At 47.5% G+C, this 17,918-nt stretch overlaps 1 protein-coding gene across 6 annotated transcripts in view; it reads right to left on the bottom strand.

Annotated features, from left to right (window-relative positions):
* The window catches only part of GRHL2 (grainyhead like transcription factor 2), a 63,814-nt gene extending 56,619 nt beyond the window's left edge, over nucleotides 1–7,195 (bottom strand). The window contains exon 1 of one of the 6 annotated variants that reach the window (XM_052704748.1): nucleotides 6,888–7,195. In XM_052704748.1, the coding sequence (XP_052560708.1) occupies nucleotides 6,888–6,907 (20 nt within the window). In that variant the 5' untranslated portion in view covers nucleotides 6,908–7,195. Of the gene's footprint in view, nucleotides 1–986; nucleotides 1,206–5,818; nucleotides 6,175–6,887 lie in introns of those variants that run through there. The other 5 variants (XM_052704751.1, XM_052704746.1, XM_052704747.1 and 2 more) reach the window with 5 other exon arrangements.
* Nucleotides 7,196–17,918: the final 10,723 nt, after the last annotated feature.

The raw sequence follows: 17,918 nt of genomic DNA, 5'->3' as shown, positions 1-17,918 counted from the left end.
TCCCTTTTTGATGAACACAAGCTTTCTAGTGGATTTGCAAAGTTCATGCATACTCAGTCTCCTTTTTCTTAAATTCAATGTACAAAGATGCCAGGGGTGGCTGAGAGCAACCCTGAACCCAAGTGCATGGATGGACCCAGATGCAACTTGCCTGTAGGAACTGTACAAACATCCCACTCACTCTACCATATGCTCAGCATTACACATTGTTCGAGACAGTGTTTGTGGGGAACAAAGTCTCCTGCAGATGCCGCCAACTTTTGTCTTATCTGGGAAATTCATTCTTGAAACAGAAAACAGACACATCTTGGGCATTCCTTGGGATTTGACTGCTTGTTTGACACTGCATTTGTTCCAAGAACAAACTAAAGAAGAAAAAAAAAAGAATCATGGTGCTCTATTACGTATCCCTACAGACTCGTTTATTCCCCCACGTAAGATATGAGGGTTTCCCCCACTCATGCTTGCAAGGTGCTGGATGGGAGCACACCAAGTAACATATGCATGGCAGTAGAGGACTGGGAGGAATCCTGTCTCAGTGGTCTGCCTGTTCTGACACCTGTGAGATAAGAGCACCAGGTACATGTATGCAGCACCTTCTTCAAAAGGTTGCTTCAGGAGCTCACATATGAGCTTTGGTCCACACAGCTCTTATGAAGTACACAAATTGTAATGCCAGTCAAATAACTGGAAAAGGTAAGACAGACTGTTGCGTCCTGGCTCCCTGCCCAGCACATCAAGGCCACAGAATACTTATCATAAATTCATTTTTTGTTGGATGATAAGAAAGTGCACAGGGCAATTGTCTACAGCATGGAAACTGGGGGAAATGCAAATTCTACTAGACACAAGCCAGAGAGACTGCTTCTGCATTGTGGGCAGACATGTACCACACTGCATCCTGGGTTCCTGATCCCTTAACTGTCCAGACCAGAAACCAGGCTGAAGAATGCTGTGGCTGGGGATTTTATGGGAGGAAAACCTACCTGCATCAGCTTTCCTCCTGTGAAAAGAGGCAGAGATCTCCAGCAGCACCCATGTGTTGTTGGCTATGACAAAATACGTGGGAACCCACTCCAGCCACATCCAGGAGCTGCAACTTGCTCCTCCTTCAGTTTTTACATAATGAAGGAGGGCAGAGCAGGATCATTTACTGTGTTTCAATAGTCCTGAAGCCCTCTGTAAGATTAACTTACACTTGCACAACTCTCCAGGCAGTTGTGAGGCCACTGCTATAAAGCAGATTCAGAGCAGCTGTCTTACAAAGTGTACTTACAAATCCATGGCACCGATTTGACTATAGTGACCATGTTAAAAAAAGAAAAAAAAAAAAAAGAAAAAAAAAAAAAGAAAAAACCTAATCTAAAAGACAGATACCCAAGCTGGGTAAGTTAAAAACCTTTAGATCACTGATCATACACTCCTGCCTGTGCTCATTACAGAAAGATGTGTAAATGAAATGTAGCCCTAGTCCTCCTAGTACTCGAAAGCATTTGTTTTGAAGAGGTGAACCCAAATTCACTAACATCTGTATGCTGCTCTGCCTACACATCGGCTTAAAAAGAAAACTGTACATACACATTTGTCTCACTGCAAGTTTTATTTTAAAAAAGTGTTGACTCCTCAGAATTTATTGCCAAAGTCATAATTAAAAGATCAGCAACATCTTCGCTTCAATTAGACAGTTGTTTAAGCTACAAAGGAAGGTAAGTGTTTAATGAACAGGAAAATTCCAGCTCATATCTCTTGGTATTTCATCTTCCACAGCCAGCAATCACATCCTCCCCAGAAGCATGAACAGGTCTCCAAAATGCACTGTGAGCAATCCAGGGGGCTGTTATCAATACACAGATGACTGGGAGTGAAGGAGAACCAAACCAAGGAGCCCACCTGCAGCCCAGAAGACACAACATGTGGCCCAAGCAGCCGCCCGTACCAAGGAGCTTCCATTAAAGAGGCAGAGTAATTTTGCCTACTAATGACTGCAGGTTTGGGACCCTCACAATTTCTGGGCAATTATTCTTTTTGAGTGCAAGACCAACCTGAGCAAGATCATGCACGTTAAATGACTAAAATGGATTATTCCTCCTTTAAAAAAACACTCAGAGAGGAAGTGAAATTAATTGTAAGCGCAAATCAATGGAAAAAAAAAAGACTAATTCAACAATCAGATGCTTTCCAGAAGTTTTGTTTTTACTCAGAACTAAAATAACTTAAGCATGTAGAAGTGATTAAAAAGATTAAAATAAATTGATGATTCATTAACATTGAAAGAAATACTAAGCATGCCAAAGCAGAGGTAAAAAAAACAAAAAAAACCCCACACTACACTGTGACATCTCCTCAAAAAATGAAGCTTAAAAAAAAAAAAAAGACAAATGGAGCTCACAACACACAGTTGAGCAGAAGTAGCAGTTACTTGGCAGTTTCAGATCGGGCCACACTGGTTTTGTTCAGAAGCATACTTCAGGCATGCACAGCACACAGGCTGTTCTGGCTGCCTACAAAAACAGCAGCAGACTTTAAAATTAAGAACAGGTCACTGCAAAGCTTCCCTGAGCTGCTGCAGTTTAACCTGCCCACTGACCCCACAGCCCTGACTCATTCATTACCCCCATGGGAGTTAATGGAAATGGAATCGCCGCACTGACAGCACAGATTGCTAGATTTTCAAAATACAAAATCTTTTATATGGCCAGGAGGAAGACAAATTCAACAGCTGAACAATCCTGGGAGGTAAGATTACCCAAAATACCAAAAAAAAAAAAAAGTAAACTCAGAAGTATACTTTACAGAGCAAATAAAATATAGAAATATGAAATACACCATTGTCTCAAACTACTAGAAAATGAACAGAACTATGCAGATGTGTAATCTTCAGGTTGGAGACATTCTCAGCTTACCTGTATGTTGCAATGTTTGACTTCTCCTCAGTTCACATGCACTTAATAGTGCTTCATTGGTTAAATATTTCATAAGCAACAGTTCTTTATGAAGCTGGTGCCATTAAGGTACAGGACAGCGTCCTTGTACACTGGGCCATCCAAGCCAATTAGTTCTTTCCTTTCAACTAGCTACTACTGTCCCAATCACTGATTAGAAAGCTAGTGAAAACTCATCCCGTGATTAATTCCTAATCAGCATTTCAAAACATTTTTTTGTGCATTTGCAAGAAAGGTAAGTTAATTGGTTGATCCCTAATCACAGAAAAAAAAAAAAAAAAAAATACTTCTGGGAACCATCACGGTCTGCACTGGATTAATATTTGTGAAAAATTTTGACAACAAATGTCAGCTGGGTTAATATTATTTCCCCTTCACATGTCCCTGCAAACCAAGAATGATGTCCCTACTGATCCCAGCCCAAGGAGGAGGTTCTGTCACCACTGTAGCCATGGAAGTGATCTGGGAACATCCCCTCCTCCCTCCTGTTCAGACCCCCAGCCGGTCTCACCACTGAGGGACACCTGTGTTACAGGACTGAGTAACCATTTCGTACCCCTACTCCACTCAGCCAAGTTGTGGTTGCAAGTTCTGCAATGTTATACATGCTGACTTTCCACCTTCCCTGCAAAGAGGACATTTCCTGGGGAATATCCATGAGAACAAGCCTGATATCTGAAAAGTACAAGCTTTTAAAATCTCTAAATTCTCATTTCTCCATTCATTCCTTGATGATTAATACTGGAAAACTCATCTCAATACATTCTCCATCCAGACTCTCAGCAGTGGGGGAAAAAAAAAAAATAAATTAGTAGTCTGCAACCTAATTGCCATTCCTCATGAGCTGATGGGTAATAGGTTTGGCCCTCAAAGAAAGAACTAAGTGTAATTCCCAGAATCACACAGAAAACCATAAATGCCCTTTGCTGTTACAGTACTGGATGCTTAAGCTAAATAGTATAAAGGCAGAAACTACATCCAGGAAGAAACACAAAACCAGAACAAAATTACTCTGTTAAGAGTCCAAGATGGACTTCAGTCACGCTGCCAAGCGGCAGGCAGGATGGGAACATGTTTCCAATGACACACAGGAACAGGTCTGAACCTATTTCCACACTCAGCATCACCTCCCCCAGTTCTTCGCCCACATGGACATGCTCAGTGCAGACCTGGGCTGCCCCCAGCCCTCCTTCACATGATTGGTCTGAGCACACCCCAACCCCATCTGCCCCCTGTCCTCAGTCGCTCCTTTGCATCCTGGAAGTGTTGCAGCCTAACCAGCTGGGGCTGAAGCCACAGGGTCAGCATGCACAGGCTTGCTTCCAACCCCACTCATCAGGCAGCATCAGTGCCAGCCGCTGAGGGACTTGCCACTCACCTAAAACTGGAAACAGATAGGACAGCACTGTGGTGGGACTACTGCTGCTCCTCATTCACAGTGCCAGCAGCAATCCAGCACCCTTTTAAGTCTCACAAGTACCAAGGTCACCAAATCAGCTCTAGCTGTGTTCTGAAGAGATTAATGGTTTCTGCACACTACAGCAAGCACAACTTTCAGCTTGCAAATCACATAATTGTAGGGGTTGGAAGGGACCTCCAGAGATCATCGAGTCCAAATGCAGTCATGAACCCAGGAATGCAGACACCTTGCCAAGAGGATGCTCCCTATCCCTGCCAAAAAAGCCCCCTTGCAATAGCTCTGAGAAATGGGTGACAACGGGCAGCCACATGGGTCTCCAGAACACTCACAGAAAGGCAAAAGCACATTTCCTTCCGCAGAGCTTCTAGCTTAAGTAGCTGTCTTTAGCTCCAGTCATTTGCCTGCCCTCCCTCTGCTGCCCTAGAACATCACTGGATGGCATGATGTAGCCAGATCGACAAGAAGCTGGTCAAAAAGTCATCAAAAATATTTGCCAATGGCAGGCCAGGCTATGCTGGCCTAGCACTCCCTCAGCCAGCTCTGCTGCTGCACAAACACCTCTACTCACACCGCTGGGGGGAGGAGGCAAAGGGAGGCAGCAGCAAGTGGTCACAGCATGCTTAAGTCAGTACTACCTCTGAGAAATGCATGTGAAACCATGTCTTATCTCCTCGGACTGATAGGAGTTTAGGGAAGAAAGCAGGCCAGACCCAGCTTAAGCAGCTCAGCTAAGGGGAAAGATGGGAGATATGCACAGTATCTTAGGGATAATCTCCCCTTCCAAGCCCCCTCAGTTAGCATTAGAATCCAGTGACCTGCTCTTTAGCATTCTCACCCCACCACCACCTCCCTCACTTAAAGAGGATGATGCAGGGAGCACTGCCAATGGCCCTTCCTGCCTTCTGTGTCCCTCCCAACCACCTGCCTCCAGCAGTGCTTTACCAGCACAAACCACACAAAGACATGCCCACCAATACTGACAAGTCAACTGACCATTAAGTGATTGACCTCCCTGTCCATCCTTGTCTTAGGGAAGGTTTGTTTTTACATAAAGAATTGGCCACGTGAAGGAGCACAATGTCATACTCCTTGGATTAGGTTTTCATATGATATAAGAGCCTTAAACAAACAAACAAAAAAAAAACCTACCCATGCACCATCTCAGCTTAATCTAATTCCTCATTCCACTCGGTCATCTTTCTATTTGTCTACTTTTGAATCTTGAATTTATTTGTCTACTCACATTACACTTGTATACAAAGAGCTCGGGGGATTTCTTCACTTTTGATTTCCTTCCCAAACCCTCACCTCTAAGTTTTCTCAAGCTCTCCCACCAACCAGAGGCAGAGCATGGGCCCACCTGCACAGAGGCAGTGCTGCTGTCTGAGTGTCCCTTCGGTGGTGACACCATCGGGGTGTGAGAACAGAGGGAGAGATACTACCATGTGCGGCTTACATTCACGCCATGCTGCGCAATGAAGGGCGGTCCTGGGACTGGCTGCATTCGAAAACCAGAGGAAAATCACTTTCGCCCTCATTCCTGTAGTCTCACGCGTGAGTTAGGCCTCGCTGCAGCTTCCCACAGCTCCCGGCTGCGCCCACAGAGATGCGTGCCCGTGCCCCACAGCTCTCGGCGAACCCGGATCCTCCCCGCCCCGCAGCAGCCCTCGGAGCGCCGTCCTCGTTCCCCTCCTCGCACTTGAGTCGCCGCGGCCCTCACCGGAGCCTCATGCGTTCGTTCTCGCTGCCACTCGCAGAGCTCCAACCTCCGCTCCCAGCTCCTGCCGCCACGGGCCTCACTTCACGCCAGCAGCGACCGTTCGAGGAGGCCGCGGCCGAGCTCACCTCGCCGCCGTGGCACGGCAGCCGGCCCCGCTGCTGCCCTCTACCAGTAACCCCTCCGTCCCCACAGGGGCCCCGCGCCCTTCCCCAGGTCGCACGGCCACAGGCCCCTCCTCTCCGCCTCCTCTGCCACAAAGGCCCTTGGGGCGGGCGGCGGGAGCGCCTCGCACCTTCCGCGGCCGGACCGCCGGCACCGAGCGGCCGTCCCGCCGCGCCCGGCCTCCATCTTCCCTCCCGTTACCTCCCGCCTCCATCTTCCGCCCGTTACCCGCCCGACGCCCGCACCCAACCAAGATGGCCCGCGCCGCATTCCTGCGCCCGGGCCTCAGGGCGTCCCCTGGCAGCGGCCTTACGGGAAAGAACAAAGCGCGGGGCGGCCGGGCACGAGGCCGGGCCGGCAGTTCTCGTGAGCGCCGAGGGGCGCGCGGGGCCGGCGGCGCCTCGTGCTCTGTGCGGGGCGGCAGCGCACGGCCGTGCCCTCGGCGCCCGCAGCCTTACGTGGGGATCCTCGAGGTGGGGGGGGAGGAGGAAGCGGGGAGAAGATCGTCCCCAAAAAAAGACCAAAGTCAGGCAGAAACGAAACAAACCAAACCGGATCCGCACGCTGCGGAGCGGCGGGCGCCGCGCGTCGCTCGGCCCGGCGGAACACATCCAACCGGTCGGGCCGCGCCGGGCGCACTTACTTGTCCGTCTCTTGTGACATGTTTGCTCCAATGAACTCGCTCCCCTTTCCCGGCGCTCGGTCTCCCCGGTGGAACTGGACTTTCAGGTCTGTGCAGGTGAAGGTGCGCGCGAACGCCCGGCGCGGCAGAACCAGAGCTACAGGTAATTCTGCTTGCCGTGCCCCCCTGGCCCCGCTCCGCCGCCGGGGCAGCGCAGCGCCGCGCAGGTACGGCCCCAGCCCCCTCCCCCTCGCATGTGGGGAGCGGCGCGGAGAGCGGCCGGGCCGGGCGCGCGCAGGTAACTTTCCGAGCGGCGTCGGATTCTTTCACTAAAGGAGCGGGGCAGAGGGCCGAGCCGCGCGCTGATTGGGCGGGGCGGGCGGCAGGTGCGCTGCCATTGGAAGAGGCGCGCAGGTACGGCGCCGCCGAGCTCCAGGTAACGCGCCGCGCCGCGCCGGGAGGCACCGCGGGGCCGCCGCTGAGCGAAGGGAGAGAGCGAGGGGAGGGACGGCGCCGCGCTGGCGCTCGGGTGGCGGCCCCCCGGCAGGCGGCACGGCCGAGGCCGAGGCCGAGGGGAGGCCTCGCGGGCGGCCGGGCGTGACGGGGCGGCGGGACTCGGGCAGGTGGCGGCCGCTCGGTGGCTGCCGACGGCGGGCGCCGCGGCCTTCGGGGAGCGGTCGGCAGCCGGGCTCCTCGTGGGACGGGGGGTTTGGGGTCGGTTTGGAGGGGTTTTATTGCCGGTTGGCTTATTTCCGACGGTTCCGTCTCAGCCGGGAGCGGCTGGGCTCGGCGGTGCCGCCCCCGTTGCTGCGCGGTCTGAGCGCGGGCGGTCGAGTCCCGGCTGCCCGCAGCAGCTGCCCGGCGCCCGCACGGCGCTCACAGCGCGGAGCTGCCGAGCAACTGTGCGCTGCGCCGGCGCCTCGGTGCTGTCCGAAAGGACGGATGGAGCTCTGGGGGCGGCGGCTGTCATCCGATGGTGGGGAAGTGTAGGAAGAGGGCTCCTCGGGTCAGCGCGGAAGCCAGAGAAGAAAACGAAGCGCCTGCGCTCTGTCGCTGTGCCCCCAGCGGGGCAGGTCGGCATCCCGCCCGGATCCTCACCTCGGGGATCTTCCTGGGCTTCATCTCTGCCTTACAAATAGTGCTGCATAGAGGGTAAACGGGCCGTTATATCGCACGGTGACCTTTGCAGGAAAGTTAAGTAGCTGAATGACTTTATACTGGCCTAGCAGAAGGATTTTTCTACCTTTCGTTTCGGCTGGTGAGGACAGAGCAGAAAGGTGCCCACAGAAATAAGCATCTGTATAACCAAGTGTGAGGGCTGCTCCAGAAGTAATGCCTCCTATTTTTGATTCTGTGATTTTTTATTTTTTTTTAATTTTTTGTTTTGTTGGGCCACAGCATCAGATATGGATGTTGGTATGGCAGTAGAGGCTGAGCCTTCCCACCAACATCCATTATGTGTTTTTGCTATGTGGCAGATAGCAGCAGAAGGGCAATCTGACAAACGGTGTCTGACATGAAAGTTCATATGAAGCAAAGGTATGGAATTAGGGTTTTCTGCCATTTTAGGCAGAAAAAATGGCACCTGCTGACAGTGGATGTGAGCACAGGGAGGCGGTAGGTGGTGCATTTCAGCAGTGACGTGAAAGCCACGTTCTGGATGGCCATGCACAGCTGTCAGCCCACAAAAAGAAGAGTGTCTCAACCAGCTCATCCACATGGATCAGCTACTGGTGGTGGCTGTGTTGAAAAATAGCGTTTTGTAGCTGAGAATTTGCTCTATAAAATAGTGTTATCATTCTGTGTTGTAGTTTCCATGGAAATAAATAGGAAGCACTACTTTCAGAGCAACTTCAGTATGTTTGTCTATGAATGTGTGTCTGTAACCTCACAGAATTGCATTCCGGGGGTCTGATCCTCTTTCAATGCAGTGGAAATCAAGACTGATGCTTTAAAGTCTTTGATATTACTGTATCACAGTCAGGCACAAATGATTGTTACTATTTCTCAGCTTTTGCCTGTATTCATAGTAACAACCAAATGAAGCCAAATCAATATAGCTCAGTTTTAAGTCAGCTCAAGTGCAGTCTCATGAAGATCACAGAATCACAGAATGTCAGGGATTGGAAGGGACCTCGAAAGATCATCTATTCAGGTCCCTCTCCCAGATTCCCTGTTATGTTTTTAACTTAACAGAACAAGAAATGTAGTTTAGCTAGATTATTGACAGTTGGACTGAGCACGAAGTATTACTTAGCCTTCCTTAATTTTCAGTCACAGGAAAGAAGAATCATTATGCAATCTGTAAATCCCATCAAAAGTTGCTAATGTGGCCTGAATTGTGGATAGCAAATACTAGTATTGAACTTCTCAGTTTGTAGGCCGTTATTCATAACAATGCCTGTATAAGTCAGTTTATAGAATACATTCTGAGGAAGCCATAAGACTTTGCAAAGCAAAGAAGACGAGTAATTTTTTCACTACAAATAGTGCAGTTGTTTTGTATAAAGAATTATTGTGTCATCTTAAAGCAAGTTGAGCCTCCCAGACACGTTATCATGAGGTACTGTGAGCTGTTCTGCAGGAATAATGGGAATCCTATCACGGTTTAAATTAATGAAACCTTACAACTAACTGCAGAAATGATAAGATTTCATTCACAAATATTGATACTATGTTGAAAGAGGCTTTTGAGACCTGAAAAGGCTACCTAATTGAGTGCTGTAAATAGGATTAACCTCAATTCAGGTATCCTCTTTCCCTTTTTACTTTTTTCAAATTAAGGGAAACATTTGGATGTGTGGCTTTCACTTTTTTTTTTTTTTTTCCTCTATGAAATGTATAGGAAAAAGGAAAGGAGGATCAGCAATGAGCACCTTTGAAAAATGTCACCTTCCCCAAATTAGCAATGCTGCTGATGTACGATTTTGCAGGGAAGAAAACAGCATTTGATGCCATCTGCAGTCCTGGACCAAGCCCAAACTGTAACTCAGACTGAAATGGAATTTGTTGTTCTAGTCCTGGGTCAGCTACAAAACCGCCTTTAGCAGCCTGCTCTCAGGAGGGATTGCTTCCAATGTAGCAGTTGGGAGACTGAATTGCTACTCAATGGCTGCAGAAGTGTTCAAGGTCAGAGTGAGGAACAGAAGTGGAAAATGCAGTAATGAACTTTTGATTTGAGGTTGTTGAAGATGACAGCTTATTTAGTTGAGACTTGCTTAGGTGAAAAATGTACCCTGAAAATTATTTTAAGTAGATAGTAGACATTGGGCTCATCATTTTCTGGATGAGCATTTTGTTCCAGACTGCAAACTGGAATTCAATTGTGAGCGTCCAGCTGAGCAGGTCAAACAGGTCCTGTCTCATCCAGCCCGGTGCTCATTCTTCATGAGCTCCAGGATTGTTATAAACTAATCTGTTAGTCACTGAAAAAATCATCTAATGTTATTTCAGGCCAGGCCAGTCTTGCTTCTCATAGAATAAAGGCCGTATAGGCCAAAAATAAAATGGTCATGCAATACATTTTTATGAATCTAGGAGTTGTCTTTGGACTGTACAGGAACAATTTAAAAGACCAGATCACTTTTTCGTGTTGCTTGCATAGAAGCCGGTAGGGTGTTTCTTTCTTTCTTTCTTTTTCTTTTCCTTTTCTTTTTTCTTTTCTTTTCTTTTTTTTTTTTTTTTTTGCTTGCTTGCTTGTTATTGCAAGGATTCAGTGTAGCATTCAACCATCTACCTTGTGTTTACATGATGTGTTCCATAGCAGCCAGCATCAGCGCTGTTTGGACTTGCCAGCACTGGGCAGAGGAAGTAGGGTGCACAAACAAGGTTCAGCTCAGCTTACTAATTGCAGTAAGTACCTAAAATATCTTTCAGAAGACTATTAAAAGAAGTCTGTCTGATAAAAGATGTTAGAGAAGTATTTATGTCAAAACAGCGTTGTAAGGCAGCTCAGTGAGAGCGCAGATGTTTGAAAACAAGTGTTTGCAGTAGGCAGTGATTACCACGTATTTTTATTTGTGTGTTTCTCTGTAATTGATGGCTGTTGATATAAAATGCTCTCTTGCAGTAAGTTCAAAGCCAACCACCTACCTACTAATTTTGTAATGCATTTACTGTTAATCCTCCCCATAGCCCTCCCTTTGTAGTTATCTTCTATGTGAAACTACATTTACTGGAATTTGTACAGACCTTGATCTTCAACTGACTTCAATGACGCCGTCACGTACATCAAAATAAATAGATTTTAGTGCAGGTCTCCTACACTCCAAATGGATTGCTTGTATGTTCTGATAATGGATTATCCTACGCTATTAGCATCTAACATAAAGAAAGTAATCCTAAGTAACCAAAATCTTAACAGCACGTTACTTGTATTGTTTCACAATGAAACTATGGAAGTGCTATCAGAATGGAAGGCTCTGTGACTAGTGGCAACTACCTGCTGCCTGGAAACTGCCAGTTGCACTTCCCAGACAGCTCAGCTGGGATCTTCATAAGAACCTGGAGCTCTCCAATGCCTCCACATCATGCGTGGCAGCAGCAGTTGAGCAGCACAGAGGACCAAGTGGCTCTGGGCAATATGGTCTAGTGGTTGGAGACCCTGCCCAGGGCAGGAGGATTGAAACTAGATGATCTTTGAGGTCCTTTTCAACCCAGGCCACTCTGGTTCTATGATCGAGCACTTCTGGCCACAGGGCAGGGCATGGGGCTGAACGTGCCACTTCTATCTGAAATGCTGATCTGCGTGTCTTATAGAGCCCTCAGAGCAACATGGAACCATGTAAGAAGAAAAGGGGGGGGCTTTGTTTGCTCATTATGAGCATAGAGTTCATGATTCTGAAAGATGCCAGAGTTATTATGTAAATATCCTACATATCTGCAATGCCTGTCTTAGGCAGTATGGCACACAGAACCTTGTTTCAACTTAAAACAGAAGTCATTTTTAGTGGTGAAAATACCTCAGAGTGTGGCACTCCTTTCTGGGTTGAGACATGGAGACGTCTGAGGAGGTAGCTAAGTCTGACAGTAGACTGGAATATTAGCTTCTTGATTAGTAGTACCAATCCATTTCATAAAGATTACTCATCAGTTTGAAACCAATTCAACAGAATGTAATACACAGGGATAGCTTTTCTGCAGATGCTTTGATCTCTGATAGCATTTTCCAGTGATTCAGCCAAGCGTTTTGAGACAAGGGGAAACTACAGTTTGGTCACCTAATGGCTGTGGTTTTGCTTTTAGTGAAAAACTCTGCCTGAAAAAGAATAAGAAAACATCTCTGGAAGACAGCTTGATGTGCTGTGGGACCTGGGACTCGGAAATACCTTAATTAAGCTGAAATTGATACTGTGTCACAATGGGGTAGAGCTGTGGGACAAAAACAACCTGACCTCCTAGAAGAATATCGAGTGCATGTTTGTGATGCTTTGTCCGACTTCTTGTGATAGTCACCAGGATCTCTCCATCATCACAGAACAAATCTGCAGCTTCGCAGACACATCTTGAGTAATCCCAACTTGAGCTATCTGGGGAGAAGGGTGAAATGCTTATAGTTTGTTTATGATGTGAAGAGTTCTTGAGGTACATCAGAAGAAAATTGTCCTAATAGTTGTCTATCCTTTTTTTCCCCTTGAATTGCTCATTGAACACGCGTAGTGTGTTGTATGCTTGGGTTTTTTTGGTTGGCTGTCAGCAGTAGTACTTTGAAAGCCATCTTTATTTTCATAATTAAAAGCTGCTTTTTCTTTTTTTCAGTGACACAATTGAACAAACAATTGGATGGATGGTTGCTCCTGCTGAAGGGCTCTCACAGGGGAGCAGGAATGGCTCTCTGCATTGGCTGCTGGGGCTTCCGCTCCCAGCCTTCCTTCATCAGTCTGTCTTGAATCATTATGATTTGCAGAGCATCATTTGAAAGGAATCTGAAATAGGTTTTCACATGTTGATCACATCTCTGAGAGCTTCATATGTCTCTGCATCCGTTGAGTGTTTTTAAAAAACAGAGAAGCTCCACGGATCTGTCACCCCATCCTGAAATAAGAGGCAGTCAAAAGCTGATTAAGGGTGCATCTCTTCTTGCTGCAACGGTATGTCCTAAAATAGGCTCTAGTGTTCCAATGTGCAGACAGTGAAGGATGGGATATAAACAATTGCTTGTTTACTTTTCCCACACTCGGAAACTAGAGTAAATTCAGCACAGATTCCACAGAAGCACTTCCGATCAGGGTAATGGGAGCTGGAAACAAAGCTTTGGATTTGCTTAGAAGCAATGTGTTTCTTCCTCAAAATGAATCGAGTAATGAATCGAGCCTTAATCAAGTAGCAAGGTGCTTAAAGAATCACAGGGAATGGAAAAGCAGCTTTCCAGGCTTGCTGAGAAAAGGGGGGGGGCTGATCGCCCTGAGGCTGCTGCTCAGTTCTCCCTGTGGCAGAGGACAAAGGGGTCTGGTGGCACAAAAGGAGCCCCTGCTGGAGCCAAGAGGTCTCTGCTGTGCCTTGTTCTATGGAAGGGTCACTAGGCCACTTGTCTCTGTTCATGTTAAAGCACCTTTACAGACAGGCATAGGTCCTTCTGCTATTTGCTGTCGTTCTTGTTTGAAATAGAGCAATATTTCAGAAGAAAGCAGTCCCGCTGATCTCGTTCATAAATATAAAGGCAGTATTGTGAGTATGTAGTGTTACTCCATCAGGCTTTGGGGCAGTGTAGGCTCAGAGCTTGTCAACATGGAATCTTTGTCCTTCTCTGCTGTCTGGGTTTGGTTCTTCATTGCTCAGGAGCCTCAAGGATCAGCTCAAGCTGTGGCGTGGGGAAGACCCCTGTTGTAGATGCGTGCAGTCACTCCATCAGCCTGCACTATCAGGCGCAGCATCTCAGCAGTACCGTGTTTGTACAGCGCACACGCCCTGCATGCACCTACAAGCCTGCTTTATCACTGCTGAGTCTCTGCTGTGAAAGTAGATTTCTGCTGCTGGAGCTGCCCTGCCAGACAGGGAGGTGTGCTGACTGCTCTGTCCTGTCCTGCGCTACTGTGCTGGGAGAGACAGACCGGGAGCCGGGCTCATGGAGCATAGTGAGGCATGCAGGTCCCAAGTTCTTTTGTACTTCATTTTGCTTTCACACTGTCACTGTTACCTGTGTGCATTGTTACGCTGCCCAAACCACTATTGATTTTCATACTGTGTTTTAACAGACTGGAGGTTCGGAGCTTATTCTCTCTCCTTTGGCTGTGTCCCATGACTGTGGCATATGCTGCTTTTTAACCTTATCTTTGTTTCTCTGAGTTCCTTCTTTAATAGCAGGATTTACAACAGCTGTGTTTTTTCTTTACATTTTTATTTCTTTTTCCTTTTTCCCAAGTGGATGGAAATCTTAGCTTCTTCCTAAGCAAGGGAAGAGGTTTTGTATGGCTCCAGCCACAGAGATGCTGAGTATTTGTTTCTCTTTATTTGACTAGAAAACAGGGTACCTGGCAATGGCTGTTTGTTTATATGGTGTGCTTGGGTGTGAGGGGCAAAGCAGGCAGATTTACATTTACATTTCTTTACTGCTTTTTTCTTGAGCTCCCACACATGAGCAATACCCCTGCAGGGTAGGGAGGGAGTAAGATATGTGTGTTGCTCTTTATTTCACTATAAACTTCGCTCTGATTACTAGAACTTCTCAGGGGAAGATGAGCTCTGCTTTACCATTGCTGGGAGTATAAATCACTCCTAATTAATACCACAGTTGAGCTGCCTGGAAAGGGAGGCAAAACTCATACGTTTTGGCGGTGTCATTCCAGTAAACCTGTGTGAGAGGGAGGCCAGGCTGACAGCCTGCAGGCTCTGTGCTCCGGGGCAGAGACACGGGTTGGTATCAGGATGAAGTTGCTCAAGCTTTGGTGAAGTTGCTCAAGTTGTGACCCAGATACCAGCTGTCCACAACAGTTCCTGACCTGTGGAGCTCTCGAAGGAGGAGCACGGGGCAGACATTAGGAGGTAGGTGCAGCACCTCTCCATTTTGTACGTGAGGTTTTTGAGCAACACACTTGCCAAAGGTTTTGTGAAGAATCTGCAGAACTAGGAATTCAGTAGCCCTTGCCCATCTCTCAGGCTGGTGCCAGAGGCAGACAGGTAGTTTGCTAAATGCTTCAGCCCAACTCCTCAAAATTATGCCTGCATTTCCACTGAAACCAGCAAGTTCTTCAGTTTAGAATGCATTTATTTTTAAACTGTAGAGGCAGAGCCTACATGTTTGGACAAACTAGCGCCAGAGCATTGAGTGCCTTGTAGATTCTTAGCCCTAACTGACTGCTCGCTGAAAGCACCGCCTCAGCCTCCTGTAGCCTCCCAGACAGAGCCTGACAGAGTGCATAGTGCCTTTTTTCAGCCTGACCTTGCCCTTTTTAGCTTAAATCAATAGCAAAGACAAAGATAGAGTGCAAAGGGAAAGAATTCAGAATGAACAGTGCTCACTAAATAGACAATCCACATGTGAAATGTAGGATTTTAAATGCAAATGCCTTCATCTTGTCTTATCAGAGCCAATTGGTTTAGCCTCTGTGCTACACAGGTTGAATCTAAATGTTGCATGGATAACTCTGAGCTGACACCAGTATTTATGCAGGACAGCTGATGATGCAATGTTGTAGTTGGCTTCAAGGAAAGGTCTTACCCCAGGCAGAGTGGAGTCCATCTCCACCAAGGTTTTACTTTCTCATCATTATTTCTCTCCTGTATGAAGTGTAGGCAGTAAGCACTGAGCTTGGCACCACAGCACAGTGGAGCAGGAAGTCATGGGGATTTCCCTGATAGCCCCAAGGTCACAGTAATGAACATGCAGCAACTTGGGAAAAAAGCAGCACACAGGAGAATGCCAGAAGGTCCTGTCACCTGGCTGACCTGCAACCTGGTTTGTAAGGTAAGGGATGAGAATGTCCTGTTAACAACATGCTTCAATCCCCCTTCTTACAATGAAGTCGAGCAAAGCATTGGTTTTTCTGGGAGGTCTAATAGGTAGAAAGCATTCCAGTTTCCACAGGTTGACTTTGCTTAGTGGAAGAATATGTGACTACCCAAAGGAGCTTTCTCCTTACCCTAGAGAATGCATTTCTTCCCTCTTCTGTCATATCAGCAACCTTGCTCTTTCACCCTCCAGAGAACTGTTTTGTCTTTGCTTTCAGTAGGGTTAGTTTTCAGGCAAGTAAGTAGGCTGGTTTGACCCTGTAAAACTCCATTCCCAAAGCATGGGAGTGATGGAGACAACAAAAGCAAGGGAACAGGAGTTGTAGGGCAGACCCACCTCTTTTTGCTGTAATTCGGTTTTAGCTTTGAGTTTTAGCAGTTGTGAAAGCTCATGAAAAGCAGTCTTTTCTGCTTGGGATGAATGAAAGCCTCACAGGTGTAAGCATGGGGATTTAATTGCAGCATTCACCCAGCCCAGTTCTTCTCTTCCAGTCTGACATGTGGCTGCCTCATGTGATGTCTCTTGGCATTGCAGAGATATAGCATCACCCACGGCTCTTGCAGCAGCAGCTGTTTCTTTGAGCCTGTCAGCCTCCTCCAGTGGCTGGAGTAGCAGTGAATTTCTGCAGATGCACAGTACTGCATCGCCATAGTCCCAGTGAAGCCACCGAGTTTCATGCAAGTCTATGAATGAGAGCAGCTATCCAATCAAGAAGGTATTCTCTACATTGCAGGTTAAATGGCCGTCTTTCCTTCAAGAGGTGTGTGTATAGAAGACGTTCCTGGTTTTTATGACAGTGCTATGAAGAATGTCGGTCGTTCTGAGTTGCCCTTTGCACTGCATCACTGTTCTGTGCTTTGGAAGTGGTTGTAGGGCTGGCTCAAGCTCTGTCGGCTGTGCCTGGGGTTAAAGCAGGTGCTTTGGCCCTCAGAACCCAGCCTGGCAAGATGGGGGCAGATAGGCAGGATTTCCCCTCTGTTGTTCCCTTTGGGTTCCAGAACTTCCAAACAAGACTAGGAGAGGGGAAGGGAGACCGGGGATATCTGAGCATCTTCTCAGGCCAGTTACACACACGACAATTACCTCAGCGTAAACAACCCATCGTACCGGGATGGGGAGAGCCTTTTGAGCCTGAGGAGGGTGCTTTGAAGTGCCTCTGCTCAGGGAGTGTCTGTTAATGCAGGGAATTGCACCGGCCGCAGCCCTGGGCTGCGCTGAACGGAATTGGGCTGCGGTGCCTATTGAGCTGGATGGGATGGCTGTTAGGTGCCCTCGGTATGACAAAGCGGTCGTTAACATTCCACCAACTATGGGGCAGTAACCAGTAGCAACGCTTGCCTGTCTCGGCCAGCCCAGCTTGCTGCCGCTAGCGCTGCCATAGGGGGATTTGTCTCTTGTACGTGCTGAAATTCCACTTTCCTAGCGGTATCTGCACGATTTCTCGCATGTTCTGTGGAAGAATCCTAGCAAGTCACACCGAGGTTAATATAAATGTATCTATCTCTCAGCAGGGAGGAAGATTATGTCAATTTAGGCTAATAGCTGCCAAATGATAGACACACAGATGCTGTTAAATTGGTTTAATTCCCGTTGGCCGGCCCTGACAATTGGGAGCAAAGATAAATATACACAAAGCATTCAAAGCTTGGGGTGTTATGATGCTAATTGAAAAGTCACCAAAGGAAGCCCTCACGGTCTGTGGGAACCTCGGTGCACAGGATTAGCGGCTAATTAGTGGCTAGGAGCTATTTCACCCCGAGCACAGGCACCTCTGCCCGTGCAATCAGTTCTTGCCCTTGATACCAGCAATAAAGAAACTGCTGTGGGCAGCAGGCAGTGTGATGGTAGGAAGATAACATAGTGTTAGCAGAGTAACGAGCTCTCCCATAATGCACAGAAGCAATGTCAAAGATGCTTGCTGTGTCTTGAGCCACAGCAAACATAAAGGCATTTGAGGCCTGAGCTCTTTTTCCCCTCACTTCTTAACACATGCACAAGTTTATGTGACTTTTTACCTCTTTCATGTCATGTTTGCAGCAGATGAGGGAACACGCTCTGCAGACCCTGAGCCTCAAACTCTACTTTGGACTCTGCAGTGAGTGCGC

This window comes from Tympanuchus pallidicinctus, unplaced genomic scaffold (genome assembly GCF_026119805.1).
Source record: "Tympanuchus pallidicinctus isolate F22 unplaced genomic scaffold, pur_lepc_1.0 scaffold5, whole genome shotgun sequence".
Classification (NCBI taxonomy): domain Eukaryota; kingdom Metazoa; phylum Chordata; class Aves; order Galliformes; family Phasianidae; genus Tympanuchus; species Tympanuchus pallidicinctus.
Note: the sequence above shows the minus strand (reverse complement) of the source record. Positions and strands in the feature narration are given on the sequence as shown.